This window comes from Sarcophilus harrisii, chromosome 2, assembly GCF_902635505.1.
Source record: "Sarcophilus harrisii chromosome 2, mSarHar1.11, whole genome shotgun sequence".
Taxonomy (NCBI): Eukaryota; Metazoa; Chordata; class Mammalia; order Dasyuromorphia; family Dasyuridae; genus Sarcophilus; species Sarcophilus harrisii.
The window spans coordinates 407,843,355-407,867,409 of NC_045427.1; the positions used below are offsets into that span (position 1 = coordinate 407,843,355).

At 36.7% G+C, this 24,055-nt stretch overlaps 1 protein-coding gene across 2 annotated transcripts in view; it reads right to left on the reverse strand.

Moving 5' to 3' along the window:
• SH3PXD2B (SH3 and PX domains 2B) overlaps positions 1-24,055 on the reverse strand; it is a 120,562-nt gene that overhangs the window by 61,845 nt on the left and 34,662 nt on the right. For both annotated transcript variants that reach the window (XM_031953672.1, XM_031953671.1), the window contains exon 2: positions 10,135-10,215. In XM_031953672.1, the coding sequence (XP_031809532.1) occupies positions 10,135-10,215 (81 nt within the window). The remainder of the gene's footprint in view (positions 1-10,134; positions 10,216-24,055) is intronic.

Below are 24,055 nucleotides of genomic sequence, written 5' to 3' on the forward strand. Positions count from 1 at the left end.
TTGATAAGAGAGCAAGTGCTAAGTGTCCTGCTCTTTGTGACAAGAATAGAGGAAGAACAGGGTGGATTATATTATAGTACAATGGCCATTAAGTCAGGAAGACTGACCCATTTCAGGGGTCCTCAAACTTTTTAAATAGGGGGCCAGTTCACTGTCCCTCAGACTGTTGGAGGTCCGGACTATAGTAAAAACAAAAACTTTGTTTTGTGGGCCTTTAAATAAAGAAACTTCATAGCCCTGGGTGAGGTGGGATAAAGGTCCTCAGCTGCTGCATCTGGCCCACGGGCCGTAGTTGAGGACCCCTGCAGTAGATTTGAAAAGGAGTAACTTTATTCTCTGGCTTACTCTCTCTCTTCCAGTCTGCCATAGGTATGAGCGGCTCTCAAAGGTTTTTCTTTTTGGTACACTTTTTCCAGCTATTCTTGCTCCTACCCCCAGCAGCTACTCACATACAGCAATGGGCATATGTGCTGTCTAGGTAAATCTGAGTTTGGACCTTAGATCTCTGGCTGCCTTTTCTGCTTTGTATTTCCCTAACACAATAAGCACAAGCCAAGTGCTAATATGCAAAAACTTTTGGAACTTGAAAAATTTGCTCAAAAAGTACAGAGTTGAGGGGAAGATGAAATGTCTATTTAGAAGTCTCCCCCTCAATCTCATATTTTAAGTATCTTTAGGGGATTATAATAGGAGTTATGGGTGGTTTCATGTTTTAAGACTAAGACCTGCTTTGTGTGGAGGAAATATATTGGATCACCTCAAAGGAAAAGTGATAAAAGGACAACTTTCTGAGTGTGATGGGATCCCTATCAGTAAAGAGAATCCTATGCCTGCATCATATTTTATCTTTCTAGTCTACTTTGGGGAAAGCCTAAATTCAAGCCAAACCCAACCTTTGGAGGATTTTCTTGAATGTTCCAGGGTAGGAGCCAGAGAGCCAAAGAAAATCCACACCCCTTTGAGGAGAGACTCCTCCAGGATCCATATTTAGAAAGGCCAAGGTAACCCACTGCCTCCTGGACCACCTCCAGTCATCCTGTCTCGCCAATGGGTTTTGGTAACTCCAGAGGAGAAAATAAGACTAAAGACTTTGCAAATCTCTACCTCATTTAAATCCAATTTACTTGCAAGTGAAGATATCACCTTCCTGATGCCATCAGTCCTCTTCAAGAATGAAGGACAAACAACAGTGTTGGACTAAATCATTTCTAAGGCCCTTTCCAGTGCTATGATTTTAGATATCAGACCAAATGCATTCACTTCTGCACTGGGAGAAATGGCACAATCACAAAATCAATACAATGCTCAGGGGACAAAAACCTATCCAGTCTCAGCACTGGCACAATAATGCTCCTCCCACTTTCCCACTAAAATCATGGAACTATCTATGAGAACACTCCCATTTACATCGCAGATATTTCTGAAATGATTCTGTCAGGGGGAATGATATGGTTGGGTTCAACTTTCCTCCCACTCCTGAATTCTGCATGTGCCTGACTGAATCATCATGTGGGGTACAGCAAATGGCCAGGATAACAGCAGAGAAGAGACGATTGATTTTATTTGGGCTAAGGCTCCCCTATGGTGTGGTGTAATAAAAAAGGCTAATAGTCAAGAAGTCTAAATCCTGACCCAGCTCAGCAACAGACTCACTGTTATACCTCCTTAGGCAAGTCATAGAAGCTCAGAGCTAGAAGAAACCTTATTAGATACTTGACCAGGAATTTCTGTTAAGTGGTCATTGGGCTTTCACTGAAAGACCACCAAAGGAAGGGAACTCACTATTCCCATTCCATTTCCCCAGGCAGTCCATTTCATTTTTCAGACTGCCTTAATTATTAGGAAGTTTTTCCTTGCATTGAGCCAAACTCTCCCTTTACAACTTCTACGCTCTGATCCTAATTCTGCTTTCTAAAGCCAGGTGGTATGATTCCACTACATATTCCTCACGACAGTCCTTCAAATTCTTGAAGACAGCTCATTTATTTTTTCTGAAGACTTCTCCAGGTTGCACACCCCTAGTTCCTTCAAATTATCTGCTTAAATCCTCTCAATCACCTTGAACTAACTATTTCTGTAGACTTCAGTTTCTCATCTGTAAAACAGAGCACTAGTCTGATGGCCTTTAAAAAAAAATTTCCAGACAATTTGTTATTTTTTATATATTTTCTCAATCATATATATTCATCATATATATATACATATATGTATATATATATATGTTTAATTTTGAGTTACGTATTCTTTTTCTCCCTTCTTCCCCTCCCCACTCCTTGAATAGACAAGCAAATTGACATAGATTGCATAAGTGCAGTCATGCAAAACATTTCCCTATTAGCCATATTGCAAAAGAAAATGCAGACGCAAAACTCCAAGAATAACAAAGAAATTATTTAAAAGCCAATTTGCATTCAGCCTATGATGGTCCTTTCTAATGCTACATTTGATAAGTATACTTACCTCTAAGGAGGTTCTTCCAGATAGAGGGACCCCAAGTACTTAGAATAACTCTGTACCTTACAAGGCATGCTGAGGATTGGCAACTATCAAGTCTGGCTAAAAAAACTGAAGTTTCAGGCCAGAACACTTTTTCCTTCCCTAATGTGTTTCCTTGGCAGTTCAGTGCTCCCTCATGACAACTAACCTCCCAGCTCTACAGAGAGAAGTCCTGAGGGCCCACTCCTAGGCTGTCTGCCATTGGCCTACCATTTTATAACCATGGGCAGTGCTTCAAGCTCTTGGCATCTCCAAGCACTGGTTGGCAGCAATGTTTTTCTTCTGTACTGAAAGGGCTCCATGTGGGTCAGTGGTTAAATGCTTCCAGCTCAGAATAAAAAAAGGCTTCCTAAGAGGTGAATTCAATGGACCACTGAGATGGCCCAAGGAGAGAAAGTGCAAGTACATCTGACTGAGGGTCTTCAGCCTATGGCTTAATTCAAATACCTCATCTTCTTAAATTTCTCCAGCAGATACAAGAATCTGTGTCCAAAAAAAATAGTGAGCACCTTCTGTATACACAATATGCACAAATGAGGCACTGTAAATAGAATAAAACATGTGGCTTCTGCTGTCAAGACTCTATAGGGGGTCTTCCATTTGATACAGAAACCACCACATAAATTGGATTCTATGAAGTGGATTGAATATCCTCAACTTTCTTCATTTTTTCTATCAGGTTTGACATTATGGGCAGGAACAAGTGAGTGAAGGGTATTTAGGAGTGAGATTTCCAGGTGCTCCCCGGGTCCTCATGTCGCATTGTGACATGGAGGTCATTTGGTCTCTTGAAGGCTATGTTATCAGAGTATTACCTATGGCAAGGGGTACCCTGCTGGAAAGGTTCTAAGTGTGCATCTGTTCAGAGGACAGTCTATTTAAGCACAGAGCAGCTCATTACCAGTAGTTTAGTGATTTGGTCATAGTGAGTTCTTTGCCATGGCAAGCCATGAAATAAAAGAAAACATAAAACTGCTCTCAGTCTCTATAATTCCTTGTGGTCTCTGCAGTGACTATGGTGGAACACTGGAAAAGGGAGCAGAGGATGATAATCACAGTTTCTAGACCATCCATAAATTTCACTCTAAATGGAAACCTTTGCCCAATGACTAACAACTGGGCATGTCACAATGAACTAAATTGTATTGATTTTGACATTCTTACTATGTAAATGGTCTCCAAATAAGAAGGAACTATTAGCCAAATGTTAAGGTGTTGACTGAAGAGACAAATTTTTAAAACTTCATGTGGAGTTGATTTTTATCATGCATTCAAGAAACAATGAGAATATCATTTCATTAAACATTTGCTCATCTTGTATTACAGAGCTCTTAATAGGTATTTATAAAATGCTCATGAGAATAACTGCAGTTTATGTATCAATGTTTATTACAGATATTAATAATATCAATTATTATTATGGGCAAAGAAATTCTATGAAGAACTTGCTAAGATTTTTCCAAATTAAATCAGCAAAAATTTTTGTACTTAGTGATTTCAATGAAAAAATAAGAATACGTGAGGATGGTGAAGAAAAGATTGGGAAATGGGGATCAGGAATAAATAATTAGAAAAGTCAATGACTTGTAGACTACACAGAAGTTTCAGGATTATACATCATGAATATTTTCTTTGAGAAAAAATTGATAGGTGCTACAAATAATAAGCACTAACAAATACCAAAAAAACCCCAACAATACATTTTTACATACAGAACACAACTTATCACTGATGTGGGAATATCATTATCAGTGACTCGAATTAGCCATCTACTTTGATATTTGCCCTACAAGGTGATAGTCTACTTAGAATCCCTATCTTAGCGTTGTATCTATAATCGAATCACCAAAACATCAAAACAACAACAACAACAAAAATTCATACAAAGTTAGAAGAACAAAAGTTAGAGGAAAACATGATCCACAATAAAAATAACTCTACCCTGACCCATTTAAACTATTTATAATGAATATTGGTCTATAGACAGAAGAAAAGACAGACATAAACAATCACAATTTTTAGATATTTAACCTGTATAAATCAGAAAACCAAAATAGTCTAAAAAGAACTTTTGAAGTCAAACAACTGAATTAGTTCATAAAGGAAGAGAAGCAGTTTAAAATATGAACTCAGTTTAAAAAATCTAGAGGAGAATGACAAATTTTTTAGCAGTATCACCAAAAGGCAAGCAGTAGAAGGTAAAATGAATTAAGGTATGGCAAGAAAAACTAAGAAAAGTTATCAGAAGGGCATCTGAGGATGAAATAGAAGGACAACAAATAGAAGAAAAATGGGAAAGAACTACAAAGATTTTTTTTATAGCCACTTCCCCCCCACCATCAAAGACAGCAGAACAGCCACATTTAGACTCTAATATTTCAGTCCCAAATGTGCTTGCAGAGAATGTAGAAATGGTTCTCTAAAGAGAAAAAAAATAAGAGAAGCAGATGGATGAGACCAAATATACAAAGAAGAGATCTGGGCTAGTGGCTATAATTTTGGACACTGAAGGAAGGAGGGAGATGCCAAAGGCACAGAAAAAACAAACTCAAACCTTTTTTTAATACTGAAAAACATTATAGAATATCAACCACCACTGACCTATATGCCTACTTTCCCATCTACATAAAATGCTAATTAAATTCATCCACATGAATTGAAAGCCCCCACAGTGAAGGAATAGTCAGATCTGTAAGCATCATTTCATAGTAGAACACACCTTTGCCATCACACAAATAACTGAGAGGTTAGAGAAAAAAGATTTCAATTGCTTATTGTTTGTTTGTGGCAAGGTTATGTCCAGGGTTATACAGCTCGTATGTGTCTGAGGCCAAATTTGAACTCAGATTTCAGGGCCAGTGCTCTATCCACTGTGCCATTGAGCTGCCTCCTTATTGTTTGTTGTTTTCTTTTCTTAAACACACACACACACACAAAACACCAAATAGTTTGTGATTCACTAGAGTAAAATACTGCATTAAAGACATTCTTTGTGTTATGGAATATTATTGTTCTATAAGAAATGATGAGCAGACTGATTTCAGAAAGGCCTGGAGAGACTTACATGAACTGAAGCTAAGTGAAGGGATTAGAACTAAGAGAATAACAACATTATGTAATGATCAATTCTGATGGACTTGGCTCTTTTCAACAATGAGGTGATTTAAGCCAATTCTAATAGTCTTATGATGGAAAGAGCCCTCAGCATCCAGAAAGAAGCCCGGGGGGACTGAATGTGGATCACAACATAATGTTTTCACCTTTTTTGTTGTTTGTTTGCTTTTTGTTTTCTTTCTCATTTTTTCTTTTGATCCAATTTTTCTTGCACAGCATGATAATTGTGGAAATGTATGTATGTATGTATGTATGTGTGTGTGTGTGTATGTATGTACATATATATACAGAGACATATATATAGACATTCTTTGACACAGATTCTTGAGGCTATTGTAGGAGTCAGCTGTTTAGGTATTTGAATTAAGTCATGGACTAAAGACCCTAAACCTGATATAGTGCAAACTCCTCTTGGTCTATCCCAAGGGTTCTTTGAGTCCCCCATCTTAGGAATCTTTCTTTCACTCCAAAAAGGTGTCTTGCAGGCATACATCCGTGTTATTCAATGTTGTATGAAAGCGGGGGGAGCTAGGTGGTGCAATGGATAGAACAGAAGCTCTGGAGTCGATAGGAACTGAGTTCATATCCAGCCACAGACACTTATTAACCATGTAACCCTGGACCCTTGACTACCTTCAAAAAACTTCACAAAAACAAAAAACAAACAAACAAACAAACAAAAAAAACATGACAACAGAGGTGACCTATGATCCACTGATTACGGATATATCAGATGAAGCATGAAAAGAGATGTAAACTCATCAAAACAGTTTACCACTCATTGTTAATGTAGATTTAGTAAGGATGAAGCTGAAGAGCAATTCCCTATAATAATAAAGTCCTCCAAATGTTTCTATTTAATTCTACTGGTTGCACTAAGCCCCAGAATACTGTTAAGACTCTTGGAGGAGATCAATAGCCACTTAAAAGAGTTTGCCCTAAATATCTACACAGGAAAAACCAAAAGAATGACTATTATCTAGATTATATCATATAATTTAATGGACCACCTATATGTTTACATATCTGTATCCATATCTTGGATGGATACTATAAATGGACAATGAGTCAGGCCCGGGATTAAACAGGAAGAGGAGAATAGGGTAGAATGCTTTTTGAAAATGGCCCCAAACTTCTCTCAGAAACAAAGACCAATCTTTTTAGTAACAATAACTTATTAGTTGTTGTATAATTGTGAGTCACAGGAAACTCTAGTCTGCAAAGAATTAAAAATGTACGCCACACAAAGGGCAACAGGAAGGTTTATGGTAAATGTGTACAGCCTGCAACATAGAGCAAAGTAGGTATTGCAAAAAAAAAAAAAAAAAATGAGCTGGTCTCAGAGTGGGAGACCATAAGCAGTGGACACCCCATGTGTGTGACTAGTAGCCTCATCACAACAGGAGAAAATGAGAGAAAGCCCCAGAATATTGGATAACCCTTTCCCTTTCCCTCAAGGTAGATTTATGGACAAGAAGCACAGGGAATGGACAGGTATGGATAGGTTACACTGAATGCAATGTCACATCAATGGTATCACAGACTCATGGGATGATGAATGACCTAAGCACTGTCATAACAAACAAAAATGCAACATAGATCATGGAATAGAGGATGTGACCCTTCAGAGAACTCAGAGAATATCAAAGATGGTTCTTCTCCTTAGAAGTCATCTTACCCAATCTTCTGATTTTAGAAAGGTGAAGACTAAAGTCTAGAGGTAAAATGACTTGCTGAGTGAGCTTGTATAATAAACTAGTGTCAGAATTAGGAATAGAAGCCAGGCCTCCTGATCCCTTAACCATACTGCCTCCCCCAAAGGGAAGGGAAGTTTATCTAGGCAAGATTTATTGAGATGAATTTTAAAGCAAAAGTGAAGAAACATGACTTCAAACCAACCTTACAAGTATTTATCAAATATCTATGATGTGCTCACAGCTCTGTGAAAGCAGCATAACTATTCAATTCAATTCAACAAACTGTTATTATGCATCTACTACATGCAAGGCCCTGGGGATATGAACCCAACCCCCACAAAATAAAAGAAAAAAAAAAAAGAATAATAGTCTCTCTCTTCAAAGAATTTATATTCTACTGGGGAACATAATATGTGGCTAGGAAAAAGAAATATAAGGTGTTCTAAAAGTCTTTGAGCTTAAAACTGAACCAAGACTTTGTGGAATGCCCCAGAGAGGATAATTTGAAGGGGGAAAGGAGCATTTGAGGGAAATCTGGAAAGGCTTCAAAGAGGGATATGCCAGCTGAGCTAAGGTTTGCTGGGAACTGTGGATTCTAAGAGGCAAGGGTTAGAGAAAGACTATACTAAGAAGCTCAAAAAACAGCTGGGGAGAAAAGAACAAGTGAAATAGAGAACATCCTAAGAAGGACTATTATTAAACTCTACAGTATAGATTATAATACTACCAGAATTCAGAAGAGAGGAGCTTACCCAGGGGCACTGGGCAATGAGGACAGCATTTTCGCAAGGGAAGAAAGACTAAAGAAAATCACACATCCTCCATGAACTGTTCTCAGAAAATTACCAAATTCTTCAAACTAAATTCATTCTAATTTACTTTAATTTTAAATGTGTGTGTGTGTGTGTGTGTGTGTGTGTGTGTGTATGTATGTGTTAAACATCTCTCTTAAGAATAGGGAGATTAGGGTAGGAAGGAATATCATGAAATCTAGTAATATTTGGCTATCTCCTTTACAAATGGGTTGGGAATTATTGCTTAAGATCACCTCCCTCTCTCTGCTCCCTTGCAGCAGCTGAGATCAGCTGGTGCATTTCCACTAACCATTTCCAGATTTACACTTTGGGGAGCTGGAGGCAAACACATTTTCCATGATGAGCCGACGCCTTTGGAATTCCATGCCTTCTTAGGTCCAATAACCCATCTGTTAATCTTTAGAACATGTTGCAAGCCATACCTTTTAAAAAAAAAATTTTTAAGATAGGGAAGTCTGAGGCTATTTATGGTAGAGTAAACTCCTTATTACTGTGGATCGTTTTGGGGGAAAATCTGGCTTCTGATTTCTAATTGGTAGAATTAAGCAAGTAGATGATAAAACCCGGAGTTAAAAGTGCTTTATTTGTCCTTCCTCAAGAAAATGCTGGTCTAGCAAAAAGTAGGTTTTTTAAAACCAGAGTACTCACTTACATTCCTCAACATGGAAAAGTATATTCCAGAAAATCAGTAAGGTTAGAGGAAAAGAAAGTCTATGCTGTTCCTTTTCACTCTGGACTCTGTTTACAGAACACAGATCTCTAAACAGTCCTCCAACTAGTCCTGAGTCAGCAAATGACTTCATTATTTTGTTTGAAAAAGCATTATGAATTCCCAGAACATCAGTCACACACCCATTTTTACGTATGTGGTGTTTCATTATAGGTAAATGATGCTAATGATCCACCCTCAAAAAGGCACGTGCCACAAGTTGTTTTTTCTGTTATTCAGGCTGGGTTTACACTAACTTCAGACACATTCTCTCTCTGGGACTTCTTGTGTCACAAGGTTTGCAATTGCAAAACAGCTCTCTGGTTTCAGGGATTCAATCTATGACCATGGAACATGGAATTTATTTCTCTTCAGAACTAAATGGCTTCCCCGAGGAACTAAACCCATGACCCTAGTTTCACTGGTTCACTTATTCTTTGGTCCAACCCAAATTAGACATCTCATTTTTCCTCACCCATGATATGTCATATTCCTCTTCTGATGCTTTTAGACAGATATGTTACTCATGCCTAGAATGCAATCCCTCCATAACTTTACTTCTTAGAATTCTTATTATCCTTCAAACCCAGCTCTTAGATCAGGTCCTGATCCCCCCAACTGCTAGGGGCTCCCCCTTCAAATTATTTTGCATATACATATATATATATATATATATTCAGAATGTTAACAAGTCAAAAACATTCTTTGACTTGGCTGGCACATAATTGGTACTTCATTAATACTTGTTGATGAATTACAATATCATCATCTGAGCTAACAAGCTATTACGATCCATAGTCAAGTAGAAATGCAAAAAATTTCACTGGATTTGGAGTCAATGACCTGGGTTCTAATATTGTCTCTATTGTTTATTCCTGGTGTGGCCTTTGGGAAGTCCCCTAAATTCTTAACACTATTCATCTGTAAAATGAAGTGTTAAGCTGAATAACTTCTGAAAACCTTTTTCATATCTAAATATATGATACTCTAATGATCCGCAAACTATACTGATGCTTTTTGAATGATATCTTCACATTGACATTGCATCAAATTAATTTTGATAATTAAAATTTTTTTAATGTACTTTTCTATTAAGGAAACTTTAGAAATAAAGAGCGCCATTTTAAAAGCTCAAGAAAATGAAATCCCTCTGATACTTCTAGCAAAGATCCTAAGTTCCAAAAGAGAGAACAACTTGTAGCATGTGGAAAAGCAATCTACTCAGACAGGTTCCCTCCCAGCAACTCCACCTCCAGAATTAGTGCTGGATAGATGCCAACTGCTGAGGTGTCAGGATCTTTACCTGTAGGTCAAAGAATTTGCTGTACCGTCGATAAATAACTTCAGTGGAACCACTGGACCAAGTAACTTTGATGATATAGACCTGTAGGGAAAAAGAAGGAAATTAATAAAATCAATAAATCAAAAATTATTAAGTTTTTGTTATATGCCAGGCACTATGATTAGTATTGGAGAAAAAAGGGAAAAAAATAAAATAATCCCTACAAGTTTAGTTGTTACAATTTTTTATTATTTAGTTTTTGTACTGAATATTTAATAATATTTGCTGTATTTTTCTTGATGTTGAATAAAGCAAAGCAAATATGAGCAATGGTTTTTGGCTCTTTCTCATTCTATTCCATTGCTTCAATATGAATGCATTTTCACAACCTTCATCATGTCCCAAGTTATTTTTTACTTTATATGTAGCTTAACACAACATCTACCTAGCTGTTTTTTTCTTGAGGTCATCCTTTTATACAAATAAAAATTTCAGATCATCTCTTAAGTACTATGTTCAATGCCCTATGCTAACTATTGTGGAAGATACAAAATAAGAATAAGATATAGTTCCTGTTCTCAAAAAGTTCACAGTTCAGTTGGGAAAACAAGATATTTGGCTATAAAAACAAGATAACTTGGGTGATTGAAAAATTGTGCCCTTGACAAAAAAGGGAAGCTTGGGGAGAGGGTAAGTTGGCGTGAGAAGAGATATAACAATTTGGCCATGTTAAATCCAAAAAGTTTATGGGGCATCTACTTTATAAGGTCCAATAGTCATTTAATGATGTGGGATTTAAGTTTAGAGAGATGGGTAGAGAGTTGGAATCATGATCATTAGACCCAAGGGAATTAAAAAAAAGTGTATGGAAAGAAAAGGCTTGGGACAGCACCTTGGGGTACATTCACAGTTAAAGGGTGGCAAATGGATGAGGATAAAGCAAAGGAGACTAAAAAAGAGAACCAAGAGAAAGAAGTATCATGAAATCCAGAGGAAAGAGGATATCTAAAGAAGAAGTGTGATCAATAATGTCAAATGTTAGAGAGATCCAAAAGGTTGAAAATAGAGAACAAAGTCATAAGGTTTACCAACTGATGACTTCGGAGACAGCAATTTCAATTGAGTGATGAGCCTGAAAGCTGGACTTTATGGATCTGAGGATAGTAAGACTCCACAAAGCAGATACATTGAGTGTAGATAACTTTATCAATTTGGCTATGAAAGGAAGAAGTGCCATATAATGTTACTATGAGAATAGAGTTAAATGAGGGATTTTTTTTTTTTTTTTAAGAGGAAGACCTGGACATGTTTGTAATTAGTAGGGAATGAGTCAGTGGATAGGAAGAAATGGAAGATCAGACAGAGAGCATGATTTGGGAACAGGGAGATAGGATAGGGAGATATGTTTAGAGAAGACAGGACCAAGGATAGAAATAGAACAATTGGTTTTGTTCAGGATTGCCTCTTCAGCAGACCAGAGGAAAGAAGGGGATGTAAAAGTTTTGAGATAAAGAGTACAAGAAAAGAGGGAACTCAAAGCAAATGGTCTCTTTTCTCAGTAGAATGCAAGGCTCTTAGGTCTAGGGATGTGGCAGGCTGGAATAGAGAAGAGAAGGTTTGGAAGAACTGTTATATGAAATGCAATAAAGAACCAATTAGGGTAAAGTAAAGAAATAGCTCATGACTTACTTCCTCCAAAGAAGCAAATGGGAGCTATTCCATAACTTAGTAGATAATTTTAAAAATTTGTTTTTTTGAGAAAGAAATGATTGCCCTGTGGTTAGAGGATCATAGATTTGGAAATGAAATAAACTTTAGAAGAGGTTAAGTAACAAAATCACAGAGCTCAAAAGTAGTAGATCCAGGATTTGAACCCAGCTCCTCTGACTATGAATTAAGCATCTTTCCACTGCACCATGGCTGATAATGAGCCCTCCTGACCTTAGCAAAGCAAATCATCAGACAATATGTATCTTGTTCATTACAGGCGTTTTCTGGGAGGTTTTCCAGTTTGGTAATATTTATATTAAGATTATACTCAAGGTCATCAGAGACATCAGAATAGGGGTTTTAGTGGGATATAGGACTAGATGGACTTAAAAGGCACCCATTTTCTTAGGGAAGGATGAATTAGGTATTAATAAATCAAATAAATAACAGAATGCCATAACACTAAGAAATTTAGGAATCGTTGCTTTACCCTAGCCTTTCTTTACTTTCCTAAAATTTAAAACAAGGAATGAAAATCTCTTTGGTTGAGAAAATTTCTTCTACTTAAGAAATGTTTTTTCTTTGTTTTGGTTTCAAATATATGAAGAAAGGAGAGAGACAAGGTACTGTGATGACTATTCCCTAAAAGCTCAAGCTATTCTTTTAGAGGTACCTTGGACACCATTGGGATTTACTGATCAAGAAACAACTTCCTCCCTACTCTTGCCAGACCAAGATAGATTTCCTTATCCTTAAGCCCTCCTAGTAAAGATTCCAAAGCTGATATCTCTGGCATCAATCTTAACATAGATATATCTGCCTACTTCCCAAATAGCCTCTGGGACCCATAAAAAGAATTAAAGAATCATAAAAAAAGAAAAAGAGCCAAAGATTAAAACAAACAAAATCAAATTACTACAACAAGTAAGCAAATTCCCATAAATGAAAAAAAAAAAACATTTATTTTGATTATACTTTCCATTGTTGAATTGTTGTTTACAAATTTCAAAGTTCTGTCGAACAGTTCAGAACTATGAAAACTTTCCTGATTATTACATTGGAACCAAATCCAGATTTCTACACATAAAAGGTAAAGTTCATGTTGTTAAGAAAACTTTGAATATTCTGAGGATCATCCACGGTTTAAGGATAATCTGTGTCTGGTTCTCCCTCCCTTCCCCTTAGAGTCTTAATAATCTATAGCTAGCTCACAGCTATACAAAAAATATTGTTTTGGTTTAAGATATGAAGAAAATCTAGTCTCAGAGAGCTGTGCAGTTGAAAAAGAGCAGCATTTTAATAAGCAACAAATGTTTTAGGATTTTTAAAAAATAGTGTTGACCTTAGGAACTCTTAGGGTCTCACAACCACTTATATCTTCCTTAGTGTCTCCCCCATTTCTCCCCATGACATTTCTTTTAACTGTCTGCAGTGGCATTAAGGTATCAAGACCAAATGTATTTGCAGGTCAAGCATATTTCAACCCTTGGACTAGACACAGGACTATATCAGAAAATATTGCTAATTATCTTCCCATCCCTTGAATTTAAAATAATATACATTATCCCTTTTCTGTATTGATAGTCCCTACTCATAATGACTAATGCTCAATCCTTTTGAAGGGAACAGACAAGCAAATAACAATGGAGAACCAATCCTTAGCTTAAAGATGATATAGGAAAAAAATAAAAATAATAAAGATGATATAGGGAAGGAATTCTTAATCTGGAAATCCCTGAATATTTCAGAGGGGTTCATGAAATTGAATGGGAAAAAATAACATCTTAAGTTTCATTGAGTCCTAAGTTTCAGAAACCTTTAAAAGAAATGTATGACTAATTTATTTAATTATGAATGTAGGCAATAAACTACAGTATTAGTCCATTAACAAGCATTTATTATGTGCCAGGCACTGTGCTAAGTTCTGGGACTTAGTGGTCCCTGTTCCCAGGGAACAGTTGATTAAAGAAGTTTATAGTTTAACAATTAGCCATACTTGTGGCTTTGTCACTAATGGAAATCACAGATACTTTCATAGCATACCACAGTTGTTGCAACTATCTCAAAATATTATTTTTAATCATCACTACTGCAAAATTACTAGGGCAATTAGGTGGCCCAGAGGATAGAGCACTGGCCCTTGTAGTAAGGAGCCCCTGAGTTCAAATGTAGCTTCAGATACTTACTGCCTCCAAAAAGAAAAAAAATTGTAGATATTAGATCCACATCAAAAATGCACATGATCAAGATCTTCCTATCTGTATATGATTATTTCACTATACTGATTTCTTTGCAATCCTATGTTTTTATATTATACATTTAAAAAACATAATTTTGAGAATGGATCTTACAGGCTTTGCCAAGCTGCCAAAGGAGTGTATGGCACACAAACAGTTAAGAACCCTGGAATAGAGAGAACTAGGAAGAGGAAAGAGCAAAAGGGCATAAGTGATGTGAAAAGAGGGGTGAGATGAGAGGACTAGAATGAAAGTAATAAGCGGCACAGAAGAAGTGAATTGGTTGTTGTCTTTCCTTCTTAAAAAGAACCAAAATATCATCTCTGTGTTGGGGTCAAGGTACAGTGTGCTTGACTGTGAGAATGCATAAACTCATAGAGCTGGAAGGGACCCAAGAGGCAATCCATTCCAATCTTCTAATTTTACAGGTGAGGAAAACAAGGTCCATAGAGGTTACATAAGTAACAAAGTGGCAGACTCAGATTCAGTCCCATATCCCCTGACTACAAATCTAACGTTATTTCTTCTGTAAGGCACTATCTATGGTGGAGAAATAAAAAAAAAAAAAAGGAGAAATAAGTTAATATAATCAAAATCAAATGGCCATTATGTGCAAGATATTATGCTAGGTTCTGGGAAGGTGGAGGGTGGGGGGTGAGGAGGGAATAAAATATGGATCTTGGTTTCATGAACTCAGTTTAGAAGGTTAAGACCATATACAAAATAATGATAGACAACAGTTCCTCTAAGTGCAACAGAGTTATAAAAACAAAGCAAGACATTTATATGTAAGGAGATAGGGAAGATGGAAAATCAAAGCATAGTTGATGGAGAACGTGGCAGTTGAAGTGGGCTTTAAACAAGAAGAGCAGACTCAAGACTTAACTCAAATTCCACCTTCTGAAGGAGGCTCCTTCCTATCCTTGCCATCCTCCAGTATTACTCTCAGCTGCTGATACCTTTCTTTTTGAGGTAAAAATATTTTTCTTTTCTTTGTATACTGAGGGCTTAGCAGTGTCTGGCACATAGTAAGCACTTAATAAATGCCTTGTGACTGATGGTGAGCAAGCACAGTAGGTATGCTCTCTGTTATTTCTTTTATGTGACTTGTGCCCTGGCTCTATCCCTGATTTACCATGTGATGATGGTCAAGTCACTTGCTATCTCTGAATCTCAGTTTGCTAATCTTTACAGTAAAAAAAAAAGGGGACTAGAGAGTCTGTCTCTCCCAGCTCAAGCATTTCATGCCTTTGGACATCTAACATGACGTACCAGAGGGAAATAAGCAAGGCACTCAGACAACGTGTTCTCAATTTTCATATCACCCGTATTACCTAAGGGGCACTTTGCCTGCTAATAATACAAGGGTCCAAGGGAAATGTGGTCTCGGTTCCACAAGATGGCAAAAGTGGACGAGGGAACTGCCCTGTGTAAGTTAGGACTTCTGTCTCTAGTCTGCTCCTGTTCAGCATGGGAACCTAAAATTTTCCCCACTACAGCCCTGCGCTCCTGCTTTGGTTTGTGGAAAAGGACTCAAGCAGCCAAGAGCAGCAGCTGGTCAATAAGAATTTTCTTTTGTTTCTAGTCACCTCCCTTGTTTGTTTTCTCAGCTTCTCCCCCACCTTTTTCTTAGCCACAGAAGAGTTCTTACCACCTTAAGTGATGTAACAGCAAAGCTTTAATAACAGGAGAACCTCCCATTATTTCCCTTGAGGTAAAGAAATAGAGAGATCAGATTAGGGAATAATGTTAATTCCTTTTACTGGACCAAAAAGAGTCAGTCAAAATTACTGACGGGCCAGATTTTTCCTAATAAAAATACTGTAGGCTGGACTAATATTATTTCACAAAACACTGGTGCGCTGTTTTCTAATCAGTACTTCGTGATTCTCATGAGGATCTCATTGTTATGGCCAGATGTCCTGAGTTTCCTAACTTCCTTTGGACCAACTTTTGATTTCGAGGATAGAAGTTGTGGTATTCACAATGGAAAGAGGAGAGAGGTTAACCACTGTATTTTTGCATATACAAAGCTCTGTGTGTGTGTGGGGGGGACACAGACAGATGGCTGGACTTGTAGGTGGCCTAATTTGCATGTGTGCAAAGGGGAGGGAAAGAAAAAGTGAGGAAGGAGAGAAGAAGGATGTTTTAAGACTAGGTGGATCATCCTTTCAAAAATCAAGTGAATAAACATGTGTAAAATAATTTGGAAAATTAATGCTTGCTATTATTATTATTGTTATTTTTGGCTAATTCAAAATGGAACTGCACTAAAAATGGTTGGAAAACACTATACTAATAAGCAAAATAAATGGTGGGTAGGCACTTAACAATTAGGGCATGTCCAATCTAGGCTTTTTTTTCCCCATTTCTTTTTCTCTATCTTGTTTCTTTCCCTTCTTCCTTCTCCATGTATCCTTTACCCTTTGTTTAGCTTCCCACTCTTCTCCTTAATTTCCTATATTCAATTTACTTTAACATATTCGTTCAATCATTTATTTGACAAGCATTTATTACATCTACTAAGTGTCAGGCTCTATACAAAGTGGAGAGGATCCAAAAAAGAAAAAAAAAATTTCCTTAAAGGGTTTATATTCTGCTGAATAATCGAGTTGGCATTAATGATCAGCATTAAATAGCTAAGTGTTCCCATCTACATTCATATCTCAGCAGGATAAAAAGTTCCTTTTATTCTTTGGGGGGGGCCCTATAACAGATAGCTCAATGCTTCTTCTCTAATTCAGCTTAGTTTGCCATGAGCCATGGTAAAAAGTGGCAAACTACAGAATTGTGCTAGATTGTGGGTCTCTCCAATGAGCAGCTATCAATTGTTAATGCTGTCTTTAAAGGGCTATAGACATTAAGGTGTTTGTTTGCTTTGATTTAGTTTCCCAAATCCTCCCTGAAAGAGGGGGAAAATGATTTCATGTTTTACTAACGAGGAAAAAAATCATCAATTCTTAACTTATTTTACCAATGAGCAAACTAAGGATGAGAATAGTCACAGACACATATCCAGGTCTCTTGACTTCAGCCTATTTTTCTATTGCAATAGATTTTCTAGTTCTCAGGTTATCAGTTCAGTCCTAACTCCTCAGGAATCATCTCTGAAAAGACTATACATTAATAAATCATTGCGTTATAGTCAGAATAGGAATGGAGTTTGGCGATCCTCTAGTCCCCAGATTCTTAAACTGTGGGTTATGTCCCCATATGGAGTCTAGTAACTGAATGTGGGGGTAGAGTGTTTTGACTTGTACACCTATTTTATGTACCAATATATCTAGGTCCATGTAAAAATTCCTCAGATAAAAAGAGGATAAAGTTTAAGAAGTCCTGATCTAAGTAGAACCAAGAAGACATTGTACACAGCAACAATAAGATTATGTGATAATTCTGATGGATGAATGTTTTTTCAATAATGAGGTGATTCAGGCCAATTCCAATAGATTGTGATGGACAGAATCATCTGCATCCAAAGAGAGGACTATGGGGACTGAATGTGGATCACAACATAGCCTCTGAACTTTTTTTGTTATTGTATGCTTCTTTTACCTTTCTCATTTTCCCCCCTTTTGATCTGATTTTTCTTGTGCAGCATGATAAATATGTAAATAGTATAGAAGAATTGCACATGTTTAAAATATATATTAAATACATATTGCTGTCTAGGAGGTGGGAAGGAAAGGAGAAAAACTTGGAACATGGGATTTTGCAAGGGTGAATGTTGAAAACTATCTTTGTATTGTATTTTGAAAATAAAAAGCTATTATTTAAAAAAAAAAAGATGAAGAAGCCCTGATCTAATCCAGTGATATGAAAGTTGAAGAGAAAGGAATCCCTAAGGGTCCATATTGACTTAGAAAGCCACAAATTTACATCATCTATGTTAAACTGTATTTTTACTCATTTTTAAAAACATTTGTCAATTATGTTTTAATGGAGAGGTCTGATACCATCCAATTCAAAGTTATTAGGGAAATGAAAGCACAAAGAAACTAAGTGATTTGTACAAGTTTATACAAATATTAAATGACAGAATGAAGCTTCAAGTTCAGATTCTTTGATTTCAAATCCAGCACTCTTTCCACTGTACACTACCTTAAGTATTTCTATGTGCCAAGTACCATGTAAGAGCTAAGGACAAAAAGAAAAAGGCAATTCCTTCTCTCAATGAGCTTATATTCTAATTGGAGAAAAGACATAAAATAGTTTTTACACAATACACATAAAATGAATAGAAGCTATTTTGGGGGGAGAGTACACTAGAAGCTAGGGGCTGGTGGACAGAATTGGAAAGGCAGTAGATCAAGAAAGTTTTTATATAAAATGGTACTTAAATAGTGAAGTAAAGGGGAAAAGGGAGTGCACTCCAGCTATGAGGAAGGTACAAAGAGGAAAGAGGGAGTATAAATTTCTAGAGAGAAAACAGATTCTGATAGTGACTTTTGAGCCTAAAGCTTCTTATCATTTTAGAATTAAAAGAGACATTAGAGATCATGGATCCAGCTCACTAAATTACAGGAAAAGGAACTGATTGAGACTCCTACCGTTTAAGTGATTGTTCCAAGTATAGACCATAAATAGGAGAGTTGAGATTCACCTTTGAGGCCAATGCCTGGAATAGTTCTTTTGGATAAAACCCCAGTGGCTTTCTAAATTCCTCCAGGAAAAAATGAGTATCAACTCTCCAGTTTAGTTTTTAAAATCCTTTACAACCTGGACCTAACCTATCTTTTCAGCTTCACTGAACTTTTCTTACTCCCCCTTCTGCACTCGTAATCTAGCCAAACTGGCTTTCTCTCAGTTCCTCATTCATGACACTCCATTTCCCATCTCTGCACTGGCCACCCCCAATTCCTGGAAGGCATTCCCTCCTTACCTCTGCCCTCCTGGAGATGAAGTTCAAACATCATGTTTTATATGAAGTCTTCCCTGGTTCCCCTTCTTAATTGCTAGTGTTCTTCCTCCCAAAACCTCTTATTCACTACTTTGTGTGTTTAATATGTGTGTGTGTATATATATGTATATATTGTATTTTTATATGTCCTTGTCTCCTCCAGTAGTATGTAAATTTGTTACAAGTAGAGAAAGATTGTTTTATTCTTTGTATTTGTATATCCATCATCTGGTAGATTGTCTGACATATGTTAAGTGCTTAATGAGCACTTGTTGATTGCTTAAAGGCATATATTCATATAGATTCCACTTGGCTTATGGTGCTCTATATACAAAATGGACATGATAATATCGTGTGTACTCTCACTGGCCACCAATAGATCCTAGGCCAAGCCCAGGTCTTTTTGGGTTCTGATCAACTCATACTGAATGTAAACAGCAGTCATTTCTACTTGGGCCAGAAACCCTAAAAATCTTTCCCTACCAAATTTGTATATATATATATATATATATATATTTAGACTTTTTTTTTAAACTATGTGAAAAAGGATATTCTTTGCCTTAATTGCTACCTAGTCTGAAACACTGAATTAACTAAGACCAATTGGAGACCTGAAGGCCAAGGTCTCCCATTGCATCCGAGGCCATCTCCAGTTGTCCTGATTTGTATGTTGTCACTGGACCCAGATGGCTGTGGAGGGGAAAGTGAGACTGATGACTTTGCACAGTCTTTCAATTCACTTACGTGTCATGGCATCATCTCCCTGTCATGGTCCTTTTCCAGAATAAAGAACAAACAAACAATAAGTTAGGCGTGAGACCATCTGGGTTCTAGCCCTGACATACTATGTAACTTCGGGAAACTTGTATCCCCCTTTCTGAAATTCATTTTCCTTATTTGTAAATTAAGGTAATAAGACTAGATAATGATCTATGTCCCTTCTAACGCCAATATTATACCTTTCTAAACCCTTCTCTGCAAGTTCTCTAAAGTATAAGAAAAAAAGACAATGCAATCCTAAAACATGCTTGTTAATATTTCAAGGATCTTTAACTCTGTTGGAATGGGTGCTCCTTCCCTCTACCTGCTGAAATCCCTCAGTGCCTCAGCTGAGGCTCTGCAAGATTTGTTCTGACTGAAAAGTCCCTCACCATGGCCAACCTGGAGATGAGCCTCTCCAAACTTAATTAGATTAACTGGTCACTTCTGGTTCATCACAAAGATTATACTCAAAGCCTTTCTACCTCTGTAGGACCTGTCTTGGCTTGTGCTTTCTGGGTATATCTTTCAAAGTCCCAGGCTACAACTACACTTCGTTATATCATGACAGAAGATTTGACTGAAGTAACACATGTAAGGATTAAATGAAATAATAGATGACAAAAGTCTTTCAAAAGATAAATGTTTTCTACAAAACATGGTTGACAGAACCAAACCTTCAATGATAGAAAAGTATTCTAGAGATACTCTAATACACCCTATGTCTCAACTATAATCTATGCAGTAACATATCTGACAAGTGTTCATATAATCTCTGAAGACTATAAAAGAAGAGGAAACTGACTATCACATAAGTCAAGCCCATTCCATTTTTGGATAGGTCTAATTCTTTTTTTTTTTTTTTAAATTTATTTAATAGCCTTTTATTTACAGGTTATATGTATGGGTAACTTTACAGCATTGACAACTGCCAAACCTCTTGTTCCAATTTTTCCCCTCTTTCCTCCCACCCCCTCCCCCAGATGGCAGGATGACCAGTAGATGTTAAATATATTAAAATATAAATTAGATACACAATAAGTATACATGGATAGGTCTAATTCTTAGAAAATCTTTCCTTACATTGAGCAGAAATTGGACTCTCTTAGAACAAATCTAATTATTCTTCCAAATGATAATCTTTTGAATACTTGAAGATAGCTACTATGTCAGTTCTTCCCCAAGCTTTCTCTTTTCCATGCTGAACATTTTCAGTTCTTTTTCTCTCCAGGAATTTCATCTAGCATGATACTGAAACCCTTCGCTATCTCTTGATAATTCATTTTAATTGTGTTTGATTCTTTGTGATCCCAGTTGGGGTTTTCTTGGCAAAGATACCAGAGTGGTTTGCTATTTACGTCTCCAGTTTATTTTATGCATGAGGAAACCAAGGCAAACAGATTTAAGTGACTTGTCTAGAGTCACACAGCTGCTAAATATATGAGGACAGATTTGAACTCACAAAGACAAATCTTCCACAAGACCCTGTGAATCTTCCTATGCTGACTTTCCCTAAAGAATTTTAGGCCAGTGAATTCTACCTGTCTTTGCCCTGAATTCTCTTTTTCAAAAAAATCTAGGCTGCATATGAGAATTGATCCAATTCTCCTCTCCTTTTCTATCACAAATTGTAAAATGTAATGGTCACTTCCCTCTGAAGATTTCCATCATTTCTATTTCTAAAACTAGTTTCTCTTTATTGGAAAGAATAAGGTCCTGGCAGAATGTCCATTCCCTTCACTGCTTCCTTCACTTTTTGAAAGATGAAATTATAATGAAAGCAAACTAAGAAATGGTTAGTTTTCTTGCATTTGGCAGAACAAAAAAAGTCCCAGTAGGTGTTTAGATAACTGAAGTCCTATTATCACTACTAGCTGTCTGTGTCATAACTCATGATGTATTTCCTGGATTTACCTATTTCTTCTTTCTGTCAAGGTATATGCACAATAATATCCAGTGATAATAATGTCTTTTTTTGTTTGTTTGTTTCTGCTTCTTTGATCTATATCTCTATCCTATTTCTACCTTCTGGTTCCAAAGACTACTCAGAGCATTATATCCTCTTAATATACAATGCTACTTCATTTTCCCTTCCCTGCCCTCCTCTCCAAACCGGGAATAACATTTTTTTTTTAAACAACCTATATCATTCCAGAGTTGCCACAGATTCCACAAAGTCCCACTAACATCTGTGAGGTCAAATTTGCTTCCTTACCCTAGTATCTTTAATTCACATTGCTCATTCTTCATATATTGTGCATTTATATACAGACATATCTTTTTTTACAGTGCTTCACCCATGCATTTTTAAAAAAAACAAATTGAAGGTTTGTAGCAATCCCCTGTTGAGCAAGTTTATCAGGGCCATTTTTGCAACAGCATGTGCTCACATCACTGTGTCTCTGTGTGACATTTTGGCAATTCTTGCAATATTTCAAGCTTTTTCATTTCTATTATATTTATTAAGATGATATGTGATCAGTGATCTTGAATGTTACCATTGTAATAGTTTTGGTGCACCACAACCATGCCCATATAAGATGGGTAAACATAATCAATAAATGTTGTATATGTTTTAACGACTCCACCAACTGGCTCTTCCAGGTCTCTCTCACTCTCCTCAGACTTCCCTATTCCCTGAGATGCAACAATACAGAAAGTAAGCTAGTTAATAACCCTATAATGGCTGCTAAGTGCTCAAGTAAAAGGAAGAGTCAATCAATGCCACAAACTTTACTTATTTTAAGAAACTACAACAGCCACCCCAACCTTCAGCAGCTGGCATCCTGAACAGTAGCCTTCAACATAGAAGCAAAATCCTACAATAGCAAAAAGACTACAACTAACTGAAGGCTCAGATCATGTTTAGCACTTTTCAGCAATAAAGTAATTTAAATTAAACTATGCATATTTTTAAGACATAATGCTATTGTGTACCTAACAGACTACAGTAGAATATAAATATAACTTTTATATGCATTGGGAAACAAAAAAATCATGTAACTTGCTTTATTTCAGTGGTCTGGAACCAAACCCACAATATCTCCAAGGTATGGCTATATGAATATCTGAGTCCAAGCTTCTCTCTTAGATGTTATATCCTCTGTACTTCTGGGCATCTGTACCATCAGTATTGTTCTGTAAATCCGCTACATTTTAGATATTCCCTGATATCTAACTTTGTTTCCTCTTCAGAGGAGTTCTAGTCTCTTCTTCTCTGAGAAGAACCTCACTGGTTATTTAGTAATCACTATTCAGTTATCCTTACCCTCCTTTCTCCTCTGTAACCAATTTTCCTACTCTTTAAACTTCTTACCATACAATAAAATTCTCCCCCTCTCTTTAAAGATGCTCTTTCTCCTTTGCTTTCATATTAAAGCTCTTCTTCCTTTAATATTTTTTAAAGAGAACATTTCATTCTCCCTGATAATCTGGAAAGGCATTCCTTCAGTCCCCTTAACCTTTTCTTCTAGGAAGGAAACCAACCAGTATTTTGAGCTTAGGCCCACAAGAAGCACTTAGCCATGACAGAAAACCAAACCTTAGGTGCAGATCTCTACAATATTCTCCCTATTTTGCATATTTGCTGGAACAAAAGTGGTTTTATTAGGCCCTTTACCCTAGTGACAAATATTGCTGGAAAACAATGTGCTTCCCATTATACCCCACCTCCTCACCCCAACATCTGAAAGAGTAGCTTAATTTTTGGCAGAGTTCAATCGAGTGCCCTATTCAGTACTGTATTTCCCCTCCTACACTCTATCTTAAGCCTCTCAAATGCTAGGCTGTCTGATGATTGGCTGTCCTCTATAACTAAAGGATGCTCTCAGACTTGAAAAGACTTGGACTCAAGGTCTATTTCTCGCACATATTGTGACACTGAATAAATGACTATTTATCTTCAATATACTTTGCTTTGTGTATATTTGTTTGTATCTGGTCTCCCTATTAGACTATAAAATCTCTTTGGTCAAGTACAGTCTTTTGCCTCTCTTTTTATCCCTAGTGCTTAGCACATTGCCTGAAACACAGGTACCTAATGTTTGTAGGATGATTTAAATTCCTTGTGCCCCAAGACAACTGTAGGAATATAAATTGAAAAGTATTGCATTAGACTTTTTCTGCCCCCCTTCTTAAAAAAAAAAAAAAAAACAAAAAAAAAAAACAACCCACACAGAACAATTAAAGGGCTATTTCAATTGATGGCAAAGAAAACAAGACCAAAAGAAGCTTATATATATTAAAAAGCCTTAAAGTAGGGACCACATCAAAAAAAAAAATTGGACCCATGTATCATCTTTATACCACAGATACAGACATTTGAAATCAGACCTAA